Source organism: Schistocerca piceifrons, chromosome 4, assembly GCF_021461385.2.
Source record: "Schistocerca piceifrons isolate TAMUIC-IGC-003096 chromosome 4, iqSchPice1.1, whole genome shotgun sequence".
NCBI classification, from domain to species: Eukaryota; Metazoa; Arthropoda; class Insecta; order Orthoptera; family Acrididae; genus Schistocerca; species Schistocerca piceifrons.
In genome coordinates this window covers 151,200,555-151,220,666 of record NC_060141.1, presented here as the reverse complement: position 1 = coordinate 151,220,666, position 20,112 = coordinate 151,200,555, and the positions used below count along the sequence as shown (strand labels likewise).

The following is a 20,112-nucleotide window of genomic DNA, read 5'->3' as shown; positions in this document are numbered from 1 at the left end:
TGACGACCTTAGATTCTTAGCCTGTGAAGACATAATCATTATGATCATCATTATCACCATCATTATCACTATCATCATCACCCTCCCATCATTACAAATAATACATGACTGCAAATATATTGTCAATCAGATTATAATTCTTTCCAATTGCTGTTATTGTGATGATAAGCAATTCCTAGAACCAAAGTTAAATAATTTCTATGCATTGTAAACTGTGCATCATTTTTGACACTCACACTGACATATTTGTTACAATTTTTGTTACCCAAAGATTCTGGTAGAGTCAAATTCAGGCGTTCATGAACATTATGATAGAAATGAGGAGAAGCACCATCCAGTTAGAAGAGAACATTAGAAGGCCATGTTCTAGTTGAGACACAAGGCATTCTTTTAATATAGACTGAACATGAGGCCAGTGATTATTTTCTTCTGTAGTAATTAAGGGCACATACACTACCTATAGGCTATTTCTTTAAACATTCACTTTTGGTGATTCATGCCTATACTCATGAATCGGAAGCATAGTTTCTGTGCCCCAGAGGCCTACATTATAATGACTGACCCTCCTCTATTTGTTTGTTGTAATGTTGTTTCATCACTGAATACTGACTTGTTATATTCTTCACATTTAGTAACAGGATCTGCATTGCAGAGCAGAAAATATTGCATTTTGACTTGCCCAGCAGTCTTAACTTCCAAATGAGCTCATTTTCTATGGTTTACATTATAGACTCTTTTGCATAACATACCATCGGAGGCTTGTGGAATATTTAATTCATGACTAACCTGCACTGCTGATTTCTGTGGGCCACTTACAATGCATTTCACACCTTTTGTGCTGTATCATTCAATGTCTGAAGGGGAGCAGGCCTATTCATGGGGCACTAACGTCCAGGTCATAATTATTATTGCTTCCAAACATATATGCAGTTCATGTGAAGTGGCTGCTTCTTAAATTGTGTTTTAAAGTTGTTCTGGGTTGTTAGCTTACCTGTTCACACAAATTCAATAAAACGCCTTGCTGTTCTGTGAAATAGCCATTTTGGCAGCAACTGGATTTCTAGTGACAAGTATGTGAACTACACTGACAGCCATGAAACTTAAAAATAGAAAACTTACAAAGATCATGAATGATTGCATACCACTGAGGCTAGTTAATATCATTTCCTTTATTGTAGGGGCACTGGATTGCACAAGCCACAGCTGCCATAACCATACCAGCTGGTGCAAGGTTTCACCATCATGGCCAGCCTCTGTATGTCTACTAAATTGGCAGTTGTTTTTTAGACCCAGGAAACTCCTGTAGTGTTGCAACAGGGGAGCTATGTGACACCTGGGACATCCTCATGTTAAAATGCCTGACCCTGGCACATGTAAGTACTGACCACCCAGTCAGCAAGAATCATCAAATCGGCAACTACTGAGGTGCAGGCTACCGTCTTTTGGCCCAGTGAACCATCAGCCCTTCATTAATGGAGTCATCTTCATTCCTCATCCTATGGGACTGCCTGCCATACAGACCACCATCAGCTTCAATGGGCTGAAAGTCAACCTAGGGCCCTTCTGGTCACAGACACTCTCGTTGTCTACCATTGCCAGGTACAGTCAGTCAGATACCAGATGCCAACGTTCATTTCATGGATCACTATGACCTCGCCACATGCCATCCCAGACCAGCCAGCAATGCCACAAACCCCGTGGCTTGGCCACGATGCAGGGCTGCTGTGTGAGACCAGCTCTGGCTCAGCATCAGCTGCGCTGAGTGCCTGCCTAGCAAGTATGTACTGTTCAGAGCCACACTGCACTGTGTAAATATTGTGGCTGAGGTTCTGACAACACATTGCTGCTGAGACTGAGGGTTAGATGCTGCCTCCTGTGTACTGTATGTGATCGTTGGATTTCTGATGTACGCTGAACCTTGAAATGAATCAACTAGTTCTAACCTGAGTGTGACTGGATTTGTGCCTGCTCCCACTGCAGAACTGGGGAGAGGGAGCTGAAAGGGCTGCCCTCAGAAGTCCTCTCCCAACCTCCAATGCGGTTGATATCATTACATTATAATAACACTGTGTCATGCCACAGCACGATCTCAACTGTGTACATAGTTCCTGCAAACTTATAGGGAAGGATGGAGTCCTGGTAACTTGCTGAATAGTATCCTACATGTTCTCCGTGACTGATGAATGTCATGAGGTGATGGCAGATTATCTGCATCAAGAAGACAAAATCTGGAGGCAAAAATTGTTTGGCAGCATTTATCTTCATGAAATAAAGCAATGGTATAAGGGCAGAGTCACTAACATACTATACTCTTGGGTTGCTGCTGTTACAAAAACCAGTGATATTAGTTGACCATTAATAAAATCATAGTCAGATGAAATTGTGTTAATTGTTGTTAAAGCATGAGAACAAAGTGTTCATCTTGGTGTTATATCACCTACGATTTGTATCCATAAAGACTGGCAGAATGCTGTAAGAGTGCATCCTTGTTAGCTTGAGTGACAGCAGTTGTTGCAGTTTGGACTGTTAGCACTTTTACAGACAATCATTGAATTGTCACTCCTAGTTATTAGTTATCCACAACTTGTGTATTCTTTGCACATTCCTTCCTCTAGTCACGATCATTCACAGCAGGTGATGGTACTATTCTTGTGAGCAGTTTGTCATCCATCATAGCAGAAAAACCATTTGATCTCCCACTGCTCTAGCAAACTAGATAAAGAGGCAGTAGCATCATATCTCAATAAAGAACTTGAAACATTTAGTTCAGCAGAAGAGCATGTAGAAGGATTGTGGCTCAGGGTTAGAATAGTAGTTCACCATGCACTTGACGGGTAAGTACATACTAGAACAATTCATAATGGGAGGGATCCTCCATGGTTTACAGTCACTTGTAAAGAAACTTCCAAAGAAACAGAGAATACTGCATAATAAACCAAATCATAGGGCTACAGAGAGGAAGACACTGAATGACACATGTCTGGCTGTTGAGAGAGCAATGTGTGTAGCCTTCAACAGTCCCCATAGTGTAATATTATTGAAGGATCTCATTCAAAACCCAGAGAAAGTCTGGTCATATATAAAGGCTGTTAGTAATGCAAAAGTAAGTGTCCAGACACTCATGAACATGAAAGGGACTGAAATTTTGGGTAGCAAAGCAAAAGCAGAATCACTGAACTCAGTTTTCAAATGCTCCTTCACAAATGAAAATAAAGTGGTTTTGCCTCCATTTAATTCTTGCTTCACTAAAAAGATGAGTGATGTAGATTTCAGTGTCAGTGGTGCTGAGAAACAGCTGAAATCCATCAAATTGAGAAAAATTCCATGGCCTGATGGTACCCCTATCAAATTCAATACTGAATACCTGGCTATCTTAGCCCCTCTATTGACTATTACGTACTGTAGATTCCCCAAACAAAAAACTGTTCCCCGTAGTAGGAGGAAAGCTCAGGCTACAGCCATCTACAGGGAAGGTAGCAGAAGTGATCTACAAAATTACTGTCCAATATCCTTGACATTCATTTGTTGCTGAATCTTAGAACATATTCTGAGCTCAAACATAATAAGGCATCTCAAACACAATGACCTCCTCTATGCCAGTTAGCGCAGATTCCAAAAATATTGACCATGGGAATCCCAACTCCCACTTTTCTCACATGACCTCAGGGTATCAAGCAATATGTGTGTGAGTCATCAACAAATGTAGGAGGCATTTCAGGTGTGCCTTAGGGAAGTGTGTTGGAACCCTTACTGTTCATGTTGTACACTAATAACCTCACATATGATTTTAATATAATCTCAGACTTTTTGCAGATTATGCAGTTATCTCTAATGAAGTATTGTTTGGCAAAAGCCACACAAGTATTCTGTCAGGTCTTGATAAGATTTCAAGGATGTATAAGGATTGGCAACTTGCTTTAAACGTTCGAAAATGTAAAATTGTGGTCTTTACAAAATGAAACGAGTCACAGCTGGATTGCTGAAGTAATACAAATACCTTGGTGTAACAATTTGTAGGAATATCAAATAGAAATAGGCTCAGTTGTTGGTAAGGAAAGTGGCAGACTTCGGTTTACTGGTAGAATGCTACGGATATGCAATTAGTCTACAAAGGTTGGTTGGTTGGTTCGTTAGTTTGGGGGGAGGAGACCAGACAGCAAGGTCATAAGTCTCATCAGACTAGGGAATGATGGGGAAGGAAGTTGGTCATGTCCTTTCAAAGGAAGGCAATTTGGCAATTTACCTGAAGTGATTTAGGGAAATCATGGGAAACTTAAACCAGGATGGCCGGACATGAGATTGAACCGTCATCCTCCCGAATGCGAGTCCAATGTCCTAACCACTGCGCCACCTCACTTGGTAGTCTACAAAGGACACTGCTTACAAATCACTCGGGCAATCCATCCAAGAATATAAGTGTGTGGGGGCCATACCAAATAGGATTTACAGGGGATATTGAACACATACAGAGAAGGGCGCCACAAATGGTCACAGATTTGTTTGACCCAGGCAGAGTGTCACAGAGGTGCTGAATAAACTGAACTTGTGGACATCCGAACATAGACACAAAATGTCCCCAGAAAGCCTACGTATGGCTTTAAATGACGAGTCTAGGAATATACTACAAGATCCTACATATCACTCCAGCAGGCGTTTCGAGGACAAGATTAGATTAAGTGCAGCATGCACATAGATGTTTAAACAATCACTTTTCACATGCTCCATAACATGAATGTAAAAGAAAGAGGCCCTAATAATTGTACAATGGGAAGTACCCTGTACCATACACTTCCCAGTGGTTTGCAGAGTATGGATTTAGATGTACATGTAGAACAGTATCCTCTTTGAGGAGATCAAGCTTGATAACAGTCCGGTTCATTTCAAAGTCATACAGCTCTCTGCTGTATCTCCAACAACATAATAGTGGGCACTGTAAAAGAAATCACACACAATATTAAGCTCAGCTGGCATGAAATTGAATCATTACCACATACTGTGGATCTGGTCTACATGTTTTTCAGCTATAAATATTTTTACACTGATAACTCTACATTACTGTATAATCTTTCTGCTTCATTCTATGTTTTTTTTTCACTTAATCTCTTAATCCAGGTAATTTACATGCTGCATCAGTCTCAATGTTGTATTAATTAGCAAGGCACTTGAGTCAAGGTTACATGTAGATTTAAAACCCAACTTCTTTCTATGCAATCTGAGGGCAGATTTACAAAGTTGATACACAGAATTAGACACAACTGCCATGTTGGGGGAGAGGGATAGGGATAGGGATAGGGAGGGGGAGGGGGAGGGGGAGGGGGAGAGGGAGAGGGTGACGGAGAGCGAGAGGGAGAGGGTGACGGAGAGGGAGAGGGAGAGAGAGAGGGAGAGGTTAAGACGAGACACATGTTTGGGACATTGTCAGACTAAGTACTGGTCTTTTGCAAGATAGCCAAATGCAGAAAGGGCAAAACAAACAATAGCAGTGTATTTCGGTGTGATAAGATGGTGAGTAATTGTAAAATAGGACAATTGTGGTGACAATGGGCTTTTTAAGTTTTCACTGAGTGAAGAGCATACAGTGGGTGCCTCAATTTGAGGATAACCACCACCAACAGAGTCAAATGCCATGGATGAGAATGTGCTGCTGACAGGGTATGCTGCTGAACATTCTAACAGTACACATAACTGGAGAAAGCCCACTATCTCTGTAGGAACCCTCATGGCTCTAAATATCTTTCCCTTAACCAAAAACTCCAACACTAGACATCATCAGACCTTCAGTACTATATGCCTCAGAATGCCTGAACAGGGCCAGAAGGAACCAACTCAGGAAACCAAAATTAAATGATCGAAAGAATCAGTGAAAAATCTGGGCCTCATCAAAGAACAGAAGTAAGATATAGAAGTAATCCACAGAATTATAAATCCATATCAGTGACATCAATTTGCTGTAGGAATTTGGAACATATAATTTGTTCGAACATTATGAAATACCTAAAAGAAAATTATCTATTGACAAATAACCAACACGGATTCAGAAAATACTGTTCTTGTGAAAAACAACTGACTCTTTATTCACAGTAAGTAATGAGTGCTATCAACAGGAGATATCAAATGAATTCCATACTTCTAGATTTCCTGTAGGCTTTTTACACCATTTCTCACACGTGTCTTCTAATCAAACTGCATGACTATGGAGTATTGTCTCAGTTGTGTGACTGGATTCATGATTTCCTGTCAGAAAGATCTGATATTTGGGGTTCCCCAAGGAAATGTTATAGGCTTTCTGCTGTTCTCAATCTATACAAATGATTTAGGAGGCCACCTGAGCAGCCCTCCTGATTGTTTGCAAGTGATGCTGTCATTTACCATCTCTTAAACTCATCAGGAGGTCAATAAGAATCAATAACCCAGCCTTGTTACAAATTTTCATTCATTGCTTCCGTCTGCATATATACATCATAGATGTTTGAGACTTGAAAAGGTCTCTGGAACTCTACAGTTTCATTTGATTTGCAAAAATATTTGCAGAGAAAAGTGATAATTTAACCTAAACAATAAAAAGTGTGAGGTCCTCCATATGAGTACTAAAAAAATTCAGTCAAATTTCAGTTACATGATAAATCATACAAATTTAAATGTTGTCATCTCAATTAAACACCCATGAAATAAAATTATGAACAACTTAAATTGGAATTATCAGCCAGATAATGTTGTGAAGCAAGTGAACCAAAAACTGCATTTTATTGGCAGAACACGTAGAAGGTACAGCAAATCTACTAAAGTGACTGCCTATGCCAAACTTGTCCATCCTCTTCTGGAGTACTGCTGCACTGGTATGGAATTCTTGATGCAGGACATAAAAAAAAGTTCAAAGGAGGGCAACTTGTTTTGTATTATCACAAAATGTGGAAGAGAGTGTCATTGCTTCTGATAAGCAAGTTGGCATAGCAAAAAAAAGTTTCCATGGGAGGTTCATTTTTTTCCCATGAGGTATTTGAGACTGGAATTGTTGAGAAACAGTCTGAAAGCAGTTCTCTGCCAATCACTTAAGTGTGAATTGGAGAGTAGAAATGCAGATGTAGACCAACAAGTAGAGTACATTACAACAACAACGATAAAAGATGCTGCAAATCTTGTGTAGTCATCTAGACAAGATTGGCAACTGGAGACTCATGTCAACAATCTTTGGCACTTTATATAGAAGGAAAGTGACTTACGTCAAGTTGACTGGCTAGTTTTAATTTAATTTAATTGTATGGCTACAGCCCCCCCTCCCCATCGGGCAGACCATTAGCCGGGTGCCGGTCTTTCAATTTGACGCCACTTCGGCGACCTGAAGTCGATGAGGATGATAGGATGATGATGAGGACAGCACAACATCCAGTCCCTGGGCAGAGAAAATTCCCCAACCCAGATGGGAATTGAACCCAGGCCCAGAGGATTGACAATCCATCACGCTGACCATTCAGCTACCGGCGGCAGACGACTGGTTAGTAAAGACACTGAACAGTTACAAGTTGACTTTAATGACACTCATCTTGGGGATTAGCACATAATGCTTATCACAACAACAGATTCTCTCCAGTCACTAACAGCAGTAAAAGTGTATCTGGAAAACAGAGAAAACTGTGCTCAGGAATAGAAAAACATTCGTAACACCAGGATAGAAGAGTAATAGGCTAAGGGGAAAGTTTGCCGGTATTCAAGCTTAAATCAAAACAACAACAACAACAATAATAATAATAACAATAAAGGTTTTATTGAATACTAGGTAACATTTTGACCAAAAATAAACATAAAATATATTGACATAACAAAAATAAATAGCAAACTCATTCATGAACATTGATTGTAATATCTTGCAGGCACATAGAGAAACTCACAGAATGAAAACTTGGAATATTTATTTCAGGCATAATATTTTGCAAAGAAATATAGTAAATAAATACTTTAAAAATTCCAATAAAATTTTTTTCACTTATCGCTTCTAAAAGGTACTTTGGAAAAAAAATAGGCTCTTTTAAAGCTGCAGAATGTTACATCTGACTCAGATTTGCTTATAAATTCTCCTTTAAATTAATGTAACAAAGCTGACATTCTGCAACTTTTGTGGCATATTAGATCTAAAAATATATGAAATTTTAATTTGTGACTGTTATTTTTTTAGACCCATCTGTTTCTCATGTATAAATTGCTAGAGCCAAGTCTAGGGTAAATGGAATAAGCATGGAGGAGGAGGAGGAGGAGGAGGAGGAGATATAGGTGCTGGAGAGAGTAGGAGGGGAAACAATAGTTATGAATATTGATCTGAAGCCTGGCAATCAGAGAATTCCTATCTGTGGGTATTGTTTTTGAAAATGAAGGAAGCTGTTGTTAAAAAAATCTGGCAATCAACTTTGTTCAGTTTTACCTCTGGGCCTGCTACCGTAGCTGCTATGTCATCATCATTGACATTATTTACTTCTGGAAATATCCATATTATTTACCTGTTGTAATCCAACCAATCATTAACCCTTCTTTTCTTCTTATTTAGTTGAGATTTATTTTTCACTGACAAATATTATTCCAGCTGTGAAATACTGGAATGGTGAATTACTCTTAGCTAGTCTGCTATCAACAGTTGAACTGTCAGCTTCTTCTTTGCTGACTAACTCAAGTTCATTAGCTATCACTGCATTCCTGGCTTGGATTCTTCAGCAGAATATGAGCAGATGAAAGAAGCTCATAAATTTGTTTTAAATTCACATATCACATGTTTAGCTAATAACAGCTAAAAATCAAATAGAAATAATTGTATCATTGTTAAGGATTGGTACCACATATTATAACAATACCCCAGTAAAATACGATTTCTTCATGAAACAAATGATGCCATATGTGGCAGTGTATACAATCTTTGACATCGCAGTTGGAAAACTGATCATTATGCATGTGGAAATATGTGTGGATTTTGCTCAAATTGACGAACTTTGTAGCACGCTCTTTCTCATTTTGTAAATTCTTCATGGTCTAAGTACTTTCCATTAATAAATCTTTACAGTCTTCTACTTCTCTCTCCTGTTTCTGTATGATGAACTCATTCTTTACTGTTTCTGTATGATGTACTCATTCTTTACTGTTTTTCGTTTGCAGGTACCAGGTGCTGCCAGCAGATGGATTGTAGTCTCTTTCACAAACCCAATTTCTGTCTGCTGCAGTTTACTTGCATAATATTTTAAAAACATTTTTATGCTGATCACTTTTGTAAGTTCTTGGCAGAAATAATACAGCAGCTACTCTTCGCCTCATTCATGAGATAATGCATAATTAAAAAATGTTCCATTTCTTGATAAAACTATTCCTGTAGGAAATTATCTTTGTGTCTCATTCACACAACTAATTACCTCAATAGTAGCATGACAGCAAATCAAACACTTTCTCTCCAGCACTGAAGACTCTCGCTAGGTCTTTAACCCAAGTTTATTAACAGCTACTTTTACTGTTTTGTTAATTTGCTCCAAGTCAAATATAACACCAAATGTAGGGCGACCATGAGCACACATGAAGGGCTGGTCACACTTTGCAAGATTTTTAATTAAAGTTTTACATTCCTCAAGTGCCAACTCTTCGCCAAACTTGATTGCACCTGTAACACATTAGGAATCAAATGTTGCTTATCTTAAAATCAAGTTGTTTGCAATTTATTACATTACACAATTCATTCTGGCACAAAATAAAAAAGACTATAACTACGAAATTACAGCTAACATTGTGTATTTGAGAGAGCAGCATTGAAATTATTGCTTGGATCTCACAGATAATAAATACATCTACACAAAAATAAATTATGTATTAAAATCTCAGGTGTGCTGCACAATTATGGAATGAATGTGAACAAGAGAGCAGCAGCACTACTGGTGACATCCATAAGATCTGTGCAAAATACAGCATGTCTGAGTTCAGTAAGTGAAACAATTATCTGCTGTTGGTGAGGGAAACATTCATTGGTGAATCTGGACCGACTATTTATTTATTCATTCACTCACTCACTCACACATCTCATTCCATCAACTGAATCATGAAGGAGAACCTTCAGGAATATGGAATGAACTAAATTATACATTAACAGGCAAAAATAACCATTGACAGCTATTTCTGTAATGTATAGTAACAACAAACTATAACTAATGCTAATCAACTAACACTTATAATTATGGAAATTACTTCTACAGTACTTTGTACGCACACATTTATATTAGGAGGAAAGCAACTACTTTGAAAAAAGTCACTGCTCCTCCTTTTACAAGGTGCATTCCATAAGTAATGTGACCAAATTCATAAAAAATCATTTATTGAATATATTCATACAAATAATCAAATATTTTCAAAATAGCACCCTCTTGTGTCGATACACTTCTGGAGGCGGTGTTTCCATGCCGGGAAGGCATCCTGGAATGACTTTTCCGGAATGCCCTTCAGAGCTGATGTAACATGCGCCTGGATGCTTTCAATTATGTCCCAATGTTTTCATTTCATGGCTCCTTTTAACCGAGGAAACAAAAAAAATGTCAGCGGGGCCCAGGTTAGGACTGTAGATAGGCAGGGAAACCAATGGGGTCTTGGTCCTGGCCAGGAAGTCATTTACAATGAAGGCGCTGTGACTCGGCGCGTTGTCATGGTGAACTTTCCACATGTCCTTAATGTCACTTCGGCAGCACGAGGCCCTCCTTTTCAGTCTTTTGAGCACTTCCAAGTAGAAAGCTGAGTTCACTGTAGTCCCAGTAGGTATGAATTCGTGGGGAACAATGCCTCTGACATCAAAGAAGACAATGAGTATGGTTTTGATCCTGGACTTGCTCATACATGCCTTCTTGGGATGAGGCGACAGTGAGGTGTGCCACTCTGAACTCTGCCTTTTTGTCGTTCTCAAAAATCCATGACTAATCACCAGTGATAACTGAGTTTAAAAAAATGAGGATCATTTTCACACATTTCCAACACTTCTCGGCACCAAAGCACTTGCATGTGCTTGTTTGTTGCTCAACATTTTTGGGATGAGTTTGGCACACACCTTTCTCATGTTTAAATCTTTGGTCACAATGCAGAAAACCGTAGTTTTTGACATGTTTAGAGTTTGTGCTATCAATTGAAGGCTTAGCTGTCTGTCAGAGTTCAAACAATCGCGCACACACGTCACATTTTTGTCGACTGTGCGGTTGATGGCCGTCCACTGCGAGGTTCGTCGGTGATCTCCTCACGGACCTCCATGAATGACTTGTGCCATCAGAAAACCTGTGATTTGGACAAGCAATCATTCCCATAGGCATGATGAAGTAATGGAAACGTTTCGGTGGCAGACTTCCTAAGTTTAATGGAAAATTTGATAGAGTACTGTTGCTCTACAGAATGATCCATTGTGCCGCATTACATAAACTCAAAATGGGGTTGACAGAAATGCACGTCCTGACTCTCTGGTAGCTCACAGCCAAATGAGACAAAGAACGTTTTGAAGCTAACACCCCCCTCCACTTAGCCCAGCCAGTTACAACACGTTGTGGTGTACTGTTGCATCAGAAAAAAATTAGTCACATTACTTATGGAACGCACTCTGTACACTCAGCAGCTGCTTTCTTTTAATACTTAAAACAAGAGATTTACGTACCTTTACATAAAACACTATCAGCTGTCTACGTACAGGTAAAGTAATGTTGTTTAATACAGGGTGTTCAGGCTAGAAGTATACACAACAAAATTCTGATAATGAAAGACCTCAATGTTTTATATCTTTAGGTAAATACGCAATCTCCTGATGGTCGCCGTTTCATGAACTGTGGTGAGTCATACAAGGCACATGTGCACGCATTCATGGAAATGTTTATTGAGCAGCAGGCAGACATATCTTGGCAGTCAAACATGTGAACACCACAATGAAAGGTGCAACATACGCTATATTTAGCAGTGTTAAAATCTGTTACATGTGTTCAGCAGTGTGCAAGAAGAGAATGGAATGAAGATCCTCCCACACGTAAATCCAAGTATCAGGCAAGTTTCCAGGCTTATACAAATTTGATATTAATAAACAAACATTACAGACATGTGAGCTGGTTTGCATGCTACTGATTCTAAAGACTACCATTACAACTAAATATAATGAATTTGCATTTTCAGAGTTATGAGGAGCCCTCACTCATAACAGAATCTTTGAAACACAGCAAAGTAATTCACAGGCTACATTACTTGGAGTGACAACAACTGGAAATTCAAACAAACCAACACTGAAGGGGAGATGTTACTGCAAGGCATCATTGCAACAACGTTCATACAGGTGAAATATGTACACGCAAAAGAGAAAGGGGGCAGGGGAGGGAGGGGCAACAGGACAAAGATGGACCCACCTGATGGTGAAGAGACCCAGTCAAACAAAAGAAACTCGCCTCTGGGTGCACTTGGTGGTAATGAGATACCAGAGCAGCAGGGGATAAAACTGTAATAAAAATCATCTGGTACTTGTGGCACTCAGTAGACCTCACCGCACTGAACAACCTTCACTGCACTTAACAATTCAGGTGTTGATATAGGGGAACAAACTGGGAATGTGGCACCAGATTTTGCAGAACCATGGAAAAAATTCTTCGAGGAAACACAGCTTGAGGACGGAGTGCAGGAGATGTGGCAGAACCTCATACATTTTCCATGCTGCGAGGAAATATGCAAACTGAGTGCCAACATGAAACGTGGCACTGGTCTGTGGCACATTGTGTCAGAGGTGGTGTTGATGGCACTGTGACAAGGGCTGGTGGTAGGTGGAGGCAACTCTACCTTGATGGTGCTGTGCTCACTGGATGTAGTTGTCTCCATAATATAGGCCAGCTTGAGCCAGTCTATAGAGACGATTGTTGCAACAGATGGACAACATTGAGTTCAGACAGAGGGACAATGTCTTCTCCCCACATTGCAAAAACAGTTGTGAGGCCATGTATTGCAGGCAGTGAGGTGGCTGGTATGCATCCATCCAAAGCATGATGTGGGAGCATGCTGCAAGGTCATGGTGAACAAAGGTGCAGTGTTCACTGTAATGCTGCAGAAGTGCTGGTTGCAGCTGGGACATGAAGCCTTGGAACTGTTGCACGAGACATGGGATGATGCTGTCAGGAGGAAGTGGGGCTGCTTCTATAAAATCGGCAGAGACGACGAGTGGTTGTCCACATACTAGATCAGTGGCAGAAGTTCCTAGGTTGGCTTTGGGTGGGAGCCCACAGGCCAAGAAGCACAAGGGGCAAGGCGGCAAGCCATTCAGAAAAATAACACCCGAGTGTGGTTTGAAGTGTGTGGCAGAATCATTACACCACGCCATTAGCAGCAGAATGACAGCTGGTACTACACTTCATATTGGAACTGCGGGCGTTTGCCAGAAAGTGAAACATGTGGAGATGAATTGGCACCTGTGATCTGAAGTGAGGTCATGGATGCATCCAAAATGGGACAGTCAGGTCTGAATGAAGGCTGCGGCCACAGTTTCGACTGAAACATCAGGGATGGGGATGGCCTGCGTGCAAATCAGTCGATAACTGTCAATAGGTACTGACAGCCACTGGAGGAGGATAGCAGGCCATCATTGTCAAGGTTACATGTCAAACTGGTGCTGTGTGAGAGGTAAGGCTGCAAAAGGAGTGTGTACATGCTGGCTGACCTTGGATGGCTAGCACGGTATACAGGTTCAAGCCCAGTTACTGCAGTCACACTGAATGCCCGGCCAGACAAAATGTTGTTTCATAACGGCAACAGATGTGCAGATGGCAAGTGTGCATTGCCATGAATGCAGTTAAAGGCATGTTTTTGGAAGGCGGATGGGAGAAAGGGGTGGGAAAAATTGCCAGAACTGTCAGGCTGTGAAGGCTCTATGAGCATGTCGCACCAGATTTTATGGTCAGAGCCAGATATAGGTATTAGCTGCAGTTTGAGGCCAAAGGCAGCATTCTGAAGGGAGGGGTTGAGGTATGTGTCACCCTTTTTGGGCATTATATGGGTTTGGTGATGGTGCAGCAACAGCTAAGGTAATCTGCCACAGTGTTATCAATGCCAGAAACATGCCAGATGTCGGTAGAGAATTGTGCAATGTGCTCCATAGCTTAAACTGTTGAGGTGAGGTCTGATCTAAGTCTTTCCTTCAAAAATCAGTCAAGACAGGTTGGTGATCCATAAAGAGGTAAAGACACGTCCATTGGCTGAAGGTAGAAAATATCGAATGGCTTCGTGGGCTGCGATTAGCTCACAGTCATGTGCACCCCAGCAGCATTGTGTATCAGAGAGCTTGCAAGAAAAGAAGGCAATAATTTGCCAGACATTGTTCACATGTTGCTGGAGGGTGGCTCCAATAGTGACATGGCTTGCGTCTGCAGCTATTGCAAGAGGGGCAACAAGTTAGGGGTGGGCCAAAAGCACCACAGTGGTGAGGTCTCATTTTGTTTTCTCACAGCTTTCAATCATGGCCTCTGTTCAAGTAACCAGTTTGTTATCTTGTTTTTCATCACCATGAAGTGTGATAGTGAGGGGCTCTTGGGTGGGGATATCAACAGAAAAGTTGACCATGCTGATGAAACACAGGAGGCCTTTCAAGGTGGTAGGATATGGAAAGTCTGTAATTGCCTGTAACTTCTCAGGGAGGGGGTGTGAGCAAGCAGCAGAGATTGAGCATCTGAGAAGTTCCTTGCTTGCCTGCCCAAAAGACAAATTTTGCTATGATGACAGTCACCCCAGCTTTCTGTAGATGAGTATATTATCCAAACAGGTAAAACATCCCAGTGTGCCCCAGAATATGACATCTAAAAATCACTGCCAGGTTTGCAGTGGGGAGGCCAAACGTCATAAATGCATTTGCAATAAGCTGAAGAGTGTGATTATGGCTGTTTTCTCAATGTCCTCTGGGCAAACTGGGATTTGGGCATAGACCTTTGCACAGACTGAAGATAGTTGCTCCAAATATGACACTGTTGTAAATGTGTTGCAGAGGAATGCGATAGCATTCAGGAATAGTGTGGGCATTCAGTTTAGGTAACCACTAAACAGGTACCAGGAACCATCCTTCTTGGGAGCAAGGTGAAGATATGAGGCCCAAGGGCTTTTGGAAGGACAAAGCATGCTGGTGATGAGCAGCTCTTGAACCTTGTTCTATAGGATTAAAGAGCATATGAGGGGGAAGGCGGCGGGCAGGAAACCAATGTCATTGCATAGTGTCATGGTAAATGCTTGGGAGGGGGGGAGGGGGGGGGGGCACAGCTTGTTGAGAAGGGGAAATTCTATTCTGCAAGGAGCTCAGTGTATTGGTGTGGAATCATCATCTGTTTTGTTGTGAAACACATGGTGGAACAGGAACTGTAGAGGATGGACTGGCCAGAGGTGGTGTTGATTAAATGACACTTCACTACAACAGCCAGTATGCAGTAATGGCTGAGAAAATCAACACCCAGAATGGGGTCAGTGACATCCATGACCAAGAAGATCCTTGGGAGTATGCAGTGAAATCCTAAGTCAAGCGAGTGGGTATGTACCCCGTTAAGTAGTGATAGCTGAGTTGTTGAAGCCAGTGATGATGAGAGGAGAGGCAGGGCTGGGATTCTGGAGTAGTTTGTGGGGAACAAGGAACTGGCATCATTCGAATCACAGACGAATAGGCACTTTGATGTAGTACAGCAACCAGGTGTGCCTTTTGCCAGTGCCTGCTGGTGTTTGGGGCCCAAGAGTAGGAGCATTTACCATTTGTGGCATTCTTATTGAGCCTCTGGTGCTACCAGCAAGCTACAGGAAGTTTCTGATGGTCATTGGAGAGCAGCTAGAACTGCACCAGCAGGGGAAGCTAATTTTGCCTGTGCCACTGTTGTGCAGGTGGGGCAGTCAGTGTCTGGCAGTGAGAGGGTGAGATGTATGCAGGCATCACTTGTGGTAAGTGCTGCCACTGTGGAGCTCAAGTACATTACAAGGTTCGTATAAAAAGTAATGAGACTGAGCTTGTAAATCTAAATTTATTGTAGATATCACTACAACCACTTAAGACTCTTCAATGTATGACTCTTGAGAGTCAACAATCCCCTGCATGTGAGATTTCCACACTTCAAATGCTGCCACAAAAGCTTAGTCTGGGATGGCCTTCAAAGCCCTCATTGTGGCGGCTTGGACCTCCTCCAGGGTCCCATGATGGTGTCCTTTCAGGGAAGTTTTTGGTTTGGGGAACCAAAAAAAGTCTGGTGGGGCCACATTGGGACTTTAGGGGGGATGGGGAATCGTTGGAATCCCTTTCTTGGCCAGGTAGCTGGCCACCATGAAGCAGGTATGACTCAGCGCGTAGTCATGATGCGGCTTCCAATAATCAGCAAGGATGGACCCTGGCTTTCATTCTCTTGAGGACTTTGCAATAAAAAGTACCACTGACAGTTTGGCATGGGGCACAAACTCATGATGAACCACACCCCTGATGTCGAAAAACACAATCAGCATGGCTTTCACCTTCGATTTGATATGTGAGCCTTTTTTTGACGTGGGGACGTTGCGGTGTGCCATATGGCACTCATGTGCTTTGTCTCCAGGTCATACTGAAATACCCAGGTTTCATCTCGGTGATAACGTTGTCTAAAAATTCTGGATCAGCTTCAAGGCTCGGGATATTGTCTTGCCAGGCGTCCACATATGCTTGCTTTTGAACATCTGACAAAATCTTTGGGACCATCTTGGCACAGATCTTCCTGATCAACAATTCTTTGGTGATGATGTTGTTCACCGTCACTTTATCAAGCCTGAGGTCGTCTGCTATCATCCTGACACTCATGCGATGGTCAGTGTTCAATAAAACATGCACAAGGTCGATGTTTTCGTCAATTTTGCTGGTTGACGGGCATCCGGAGTGGTCCTCGTCCTCAACACTGTCCCGGCCCTCTTTAAATCTCTTAACCCACCTGAAAACCTGGGCTTTTGACAGGAAATCACCACCATAGGCTTGCCGACACATATCCAACATTCCTCTACCCAATTTTCCTAGTTTCACACAAAACTTGATGGTGTAACACTGCTCGATCATGTTGCACCAGGACCGCCAACTTTGCGACGTGTCCACTCAACACATGATACTGCCGAGACAAGAGCCCGCAGGCGACTGACATGGCCCGCATTTTCGGCCAGACAAGACCCATCACCAATTCTCCCCCGGGCAAGCGCGCACTGTAAAGTACAGTCGCATCAGCAAAAATCAGTCTCATTACTATTTATACAAACCCTGTAGAAACTGGCAGAGCTTAGTGACCTGCATGCTGGGTGGTGGGTTGTTAGTTGTAAGGGGCACGAATGACGTGATGTGCACACACGCTGGCAGTGGGTACGTAGCCATCATGCTGGTGGCTACCAGCAGAACACATCACAGCCATGGCAGGGAGGGAATTCAGAGTCACAAACAGTTTATCGACCAAGACAGTTGCATCATTGAATGTTAAGGTGGGTATGCGAGGCCAGGGCAACTTGAGCTTGTATAGGGGCATGAAGGCACATAAGCCAACAATTTAGAAGAGAGGACGTGTGGTTCGGTAAGTGCTCAGATGTAATTCAGTGACACGGATGGATGTTGCTGTGCTGTTCAGATGATAACATGTTGCATGCTCGTTGCAAATCTAAAGGCACAAAGCAGGAAATGATGTGCTCTTTTAGGTTAGTGTAGCTGGCTGAAGGGGTTGGTGTGAAATAACATTCCAGATATGGGCAGTGGTGGTCTGATTGAGGTTGCCAACGACCATCCTGAACTTCATTGCATCGCTCATGATAGAACACCCTGTGTAAACTGCCTCAATTGAAGCAAACTACAAGTGAAGGACAGCAAATGGTTGGCCATGTGCCCAGGAGGAGTTTCAATGGGGTGGGCTGGCACTCAACCTGTGACTCCATTGGTTATCTGAGCCAAGCTGTTTAGTTCTAACAGTCGTGTGTAGACTTCTGAAACATCGAAAGTGCTCGTGGGTGTTGGGTCAGGAGCAATAATGGGAGGCTGCTGGTTGGAGCTGATGTGACCTTCACAGTAGTGAGGATATGTGACAAAGGTGGAGGGGGGGGGGGGGGGGAGATGGTGGCATGTGCACCCTGCTCAGTAAGCAATGGGAGTGAGCGTTGTGCGAGGGGTTGGGTGGAGAGAGGTGGTGAAAGCTGAGGGTGGGCCACTGGTGGAAAATAGTGGTGCACTCTGAGGGTGGGGCCACGAGTGGAGGGTAGATGAGGAGGGGTGACAAGTGGAGAGTGGGAATGTGTGTGGAAAGTATCCTGTACACATAACAGAAACTAACTGTTCTCATGAACATATGGAGTATGTAAAACGAGTAAAGTAAAAATCAGTGTGTTTTGGTAGTAAGATTCAGTACTTGTTTTGGAGCAAAGGAACATCTTAATGTTTCCTCCTTTGCTCTTAAAGACTTGCAGGTTTCCAGGCTTACACAAATTTGCCAAGAATAAATAACAATTAACAAAACATAAAATACGTGAGGTGGTTTGCTTGATATTTATTCCTAAAGACCACCTACTACAGCAAAATATAATTAATTTGCGTTTTTGGAACTAAGAGCGGCCCTTGCTTATTACAGAATCTCTGAAACAGAGCAAAACAATTCACAGGTTACGTTATTTGGTGCAGCAACACCTGGAAACTCAAACAAACAAGCACAGAAGGGGAGACGTTACTGCAAGGTTTCATTGCAACAATGTTCATATGAATAATATGTACATGCAAGAGAGAAAGAGAGAGAGAAGAGGGAGTGGAAAGGGGGGGCAAACAGGACAAAGATGGACTCGCCTGGCAATGAAGAGACTCAGCATAGTCACAAAAAAGAAACTTACTTCTAGGCATGCTCTTGGTGGTAAAGAGGTATTAGAGTGGCCTGGGGTGAAACATTAAGTCACCTGGTACTTCTGGCACTTACTAGACCTCACTGCACCGAACACACACCCCCCTGCACTTAGTGATCCTGATGCTGATATCGGAGGGTGATGAAACGGGTGTCTGACATTAGACTTTGCTGAGCCATGACAAAAATCCTTCAAGGAAATGCAGTTTGAGGACCATGTGCAGGAGACATGTTAGAACCTCTCATGTTAGCCGAACTGTGAGGAAACACAGAAATTGAATACTGCCGTGAAACCCAGCTGGTTAATGGATTTTCCAGTAAAGCATGGCAGTTAATGACATGACTGACTTGGCGTTGTGCAAGGTGATCTGCCAAGGGCACGGCCAGGAGATGCTGCTTCGTTGAAGCAGGAACACAACCGGGACAAGTGACAGTGGGGATGCATGGCTCCCAGAAAGGATGCCAACCTAAGATTTACCTGCAGCAATAGTGACACATGGGCCAGCAGAAGCTTCGCTGACCACTGGTTTCTGACTGGCATGGCACGCCATTTGCTGCTCTCAGTGGAGGAGGACGAAGAGTATCACCACATTTCTCCATGAGATGCTTTCTGAGCATTGGATCAAAAGGGGGGACCCATTGCCTGGCCCCCTCAGCCTTCCAATCTGACTCCACTGTATTTCAGTGCATAGGTGTTTATCAAGAACATTGTTCACAGAGTAAAGGTTCAAGACCTAGTAATCTGAAACAATGGATCTATGCTGCAGTAGAGGCCATCTCTGTCATGCTTATGGACATATGGTGAGAAGTGAGGTTTCGTTTTGATATATGTCAAGCTACAAATGGTGCTCGTATTGAACTGTACCGAAATGCATAAAAATGTTTGAACTCCTGCATACAATGTTGGACAAACAAAGTTATGAGCCTTAATAGGTAAAAACAAATGTTTTTGTATATCTCTAGCCTGGACATCCTGTATAAACTTTAAATTTAAATTAATTTACATCCATAAGTCCAAATAGTCTGATAAAGGGTGGCTAGTAGGATACCTTTTTTCCTTTGTTTTGAATAAAGAGCTTTATGTGCAAAATTGTTTCTAGAAGGGCTGGTTGGTTTCACTATTTTCTGTGAGACATAGTTAAGTAGTTGTAGTTCACAATCCACTAAAATGAGCTCTGCAACACTCTGCTAGAAAACCACACTGATCTGACCACTTTGTCAGAAGATAAAACTCTGCCCACTATCTTCCTTTAACAACTTA

General features: G+C 42.1%; 1 protein-coding gene across 2 annotated transcripts in view; it reads right to left on the bottom strand.

The window, feature by feature from the left end:
* Positions 1–7,909: 7,909 nt before the first annotated feature.
* The window catches only part of LOC124796309 (DNA mismatch repair protein Mlh3-like), a 177,787-nt gene continuing 165,584 nt past the window's right edge, over positions 7,910–20,112 (bottom strand). Inside the window, exon 10 of one of the 2 annotated variants that reach the window (XM_047260437.1) lies at positions 7,910–9,628. In XM_047260437.1, coding sequence (XP_047116393.1) covers positions 9,444–9,628 — 185 coding nt within the window. In that variant the 3' untranslated portion in view covers positions 7,910–9,443. The remainder of the gene's footprint in view (positions 9,629–20,112) is intronic. The other variant, XM_047260436.1, reaches the window with a different exon arrangement.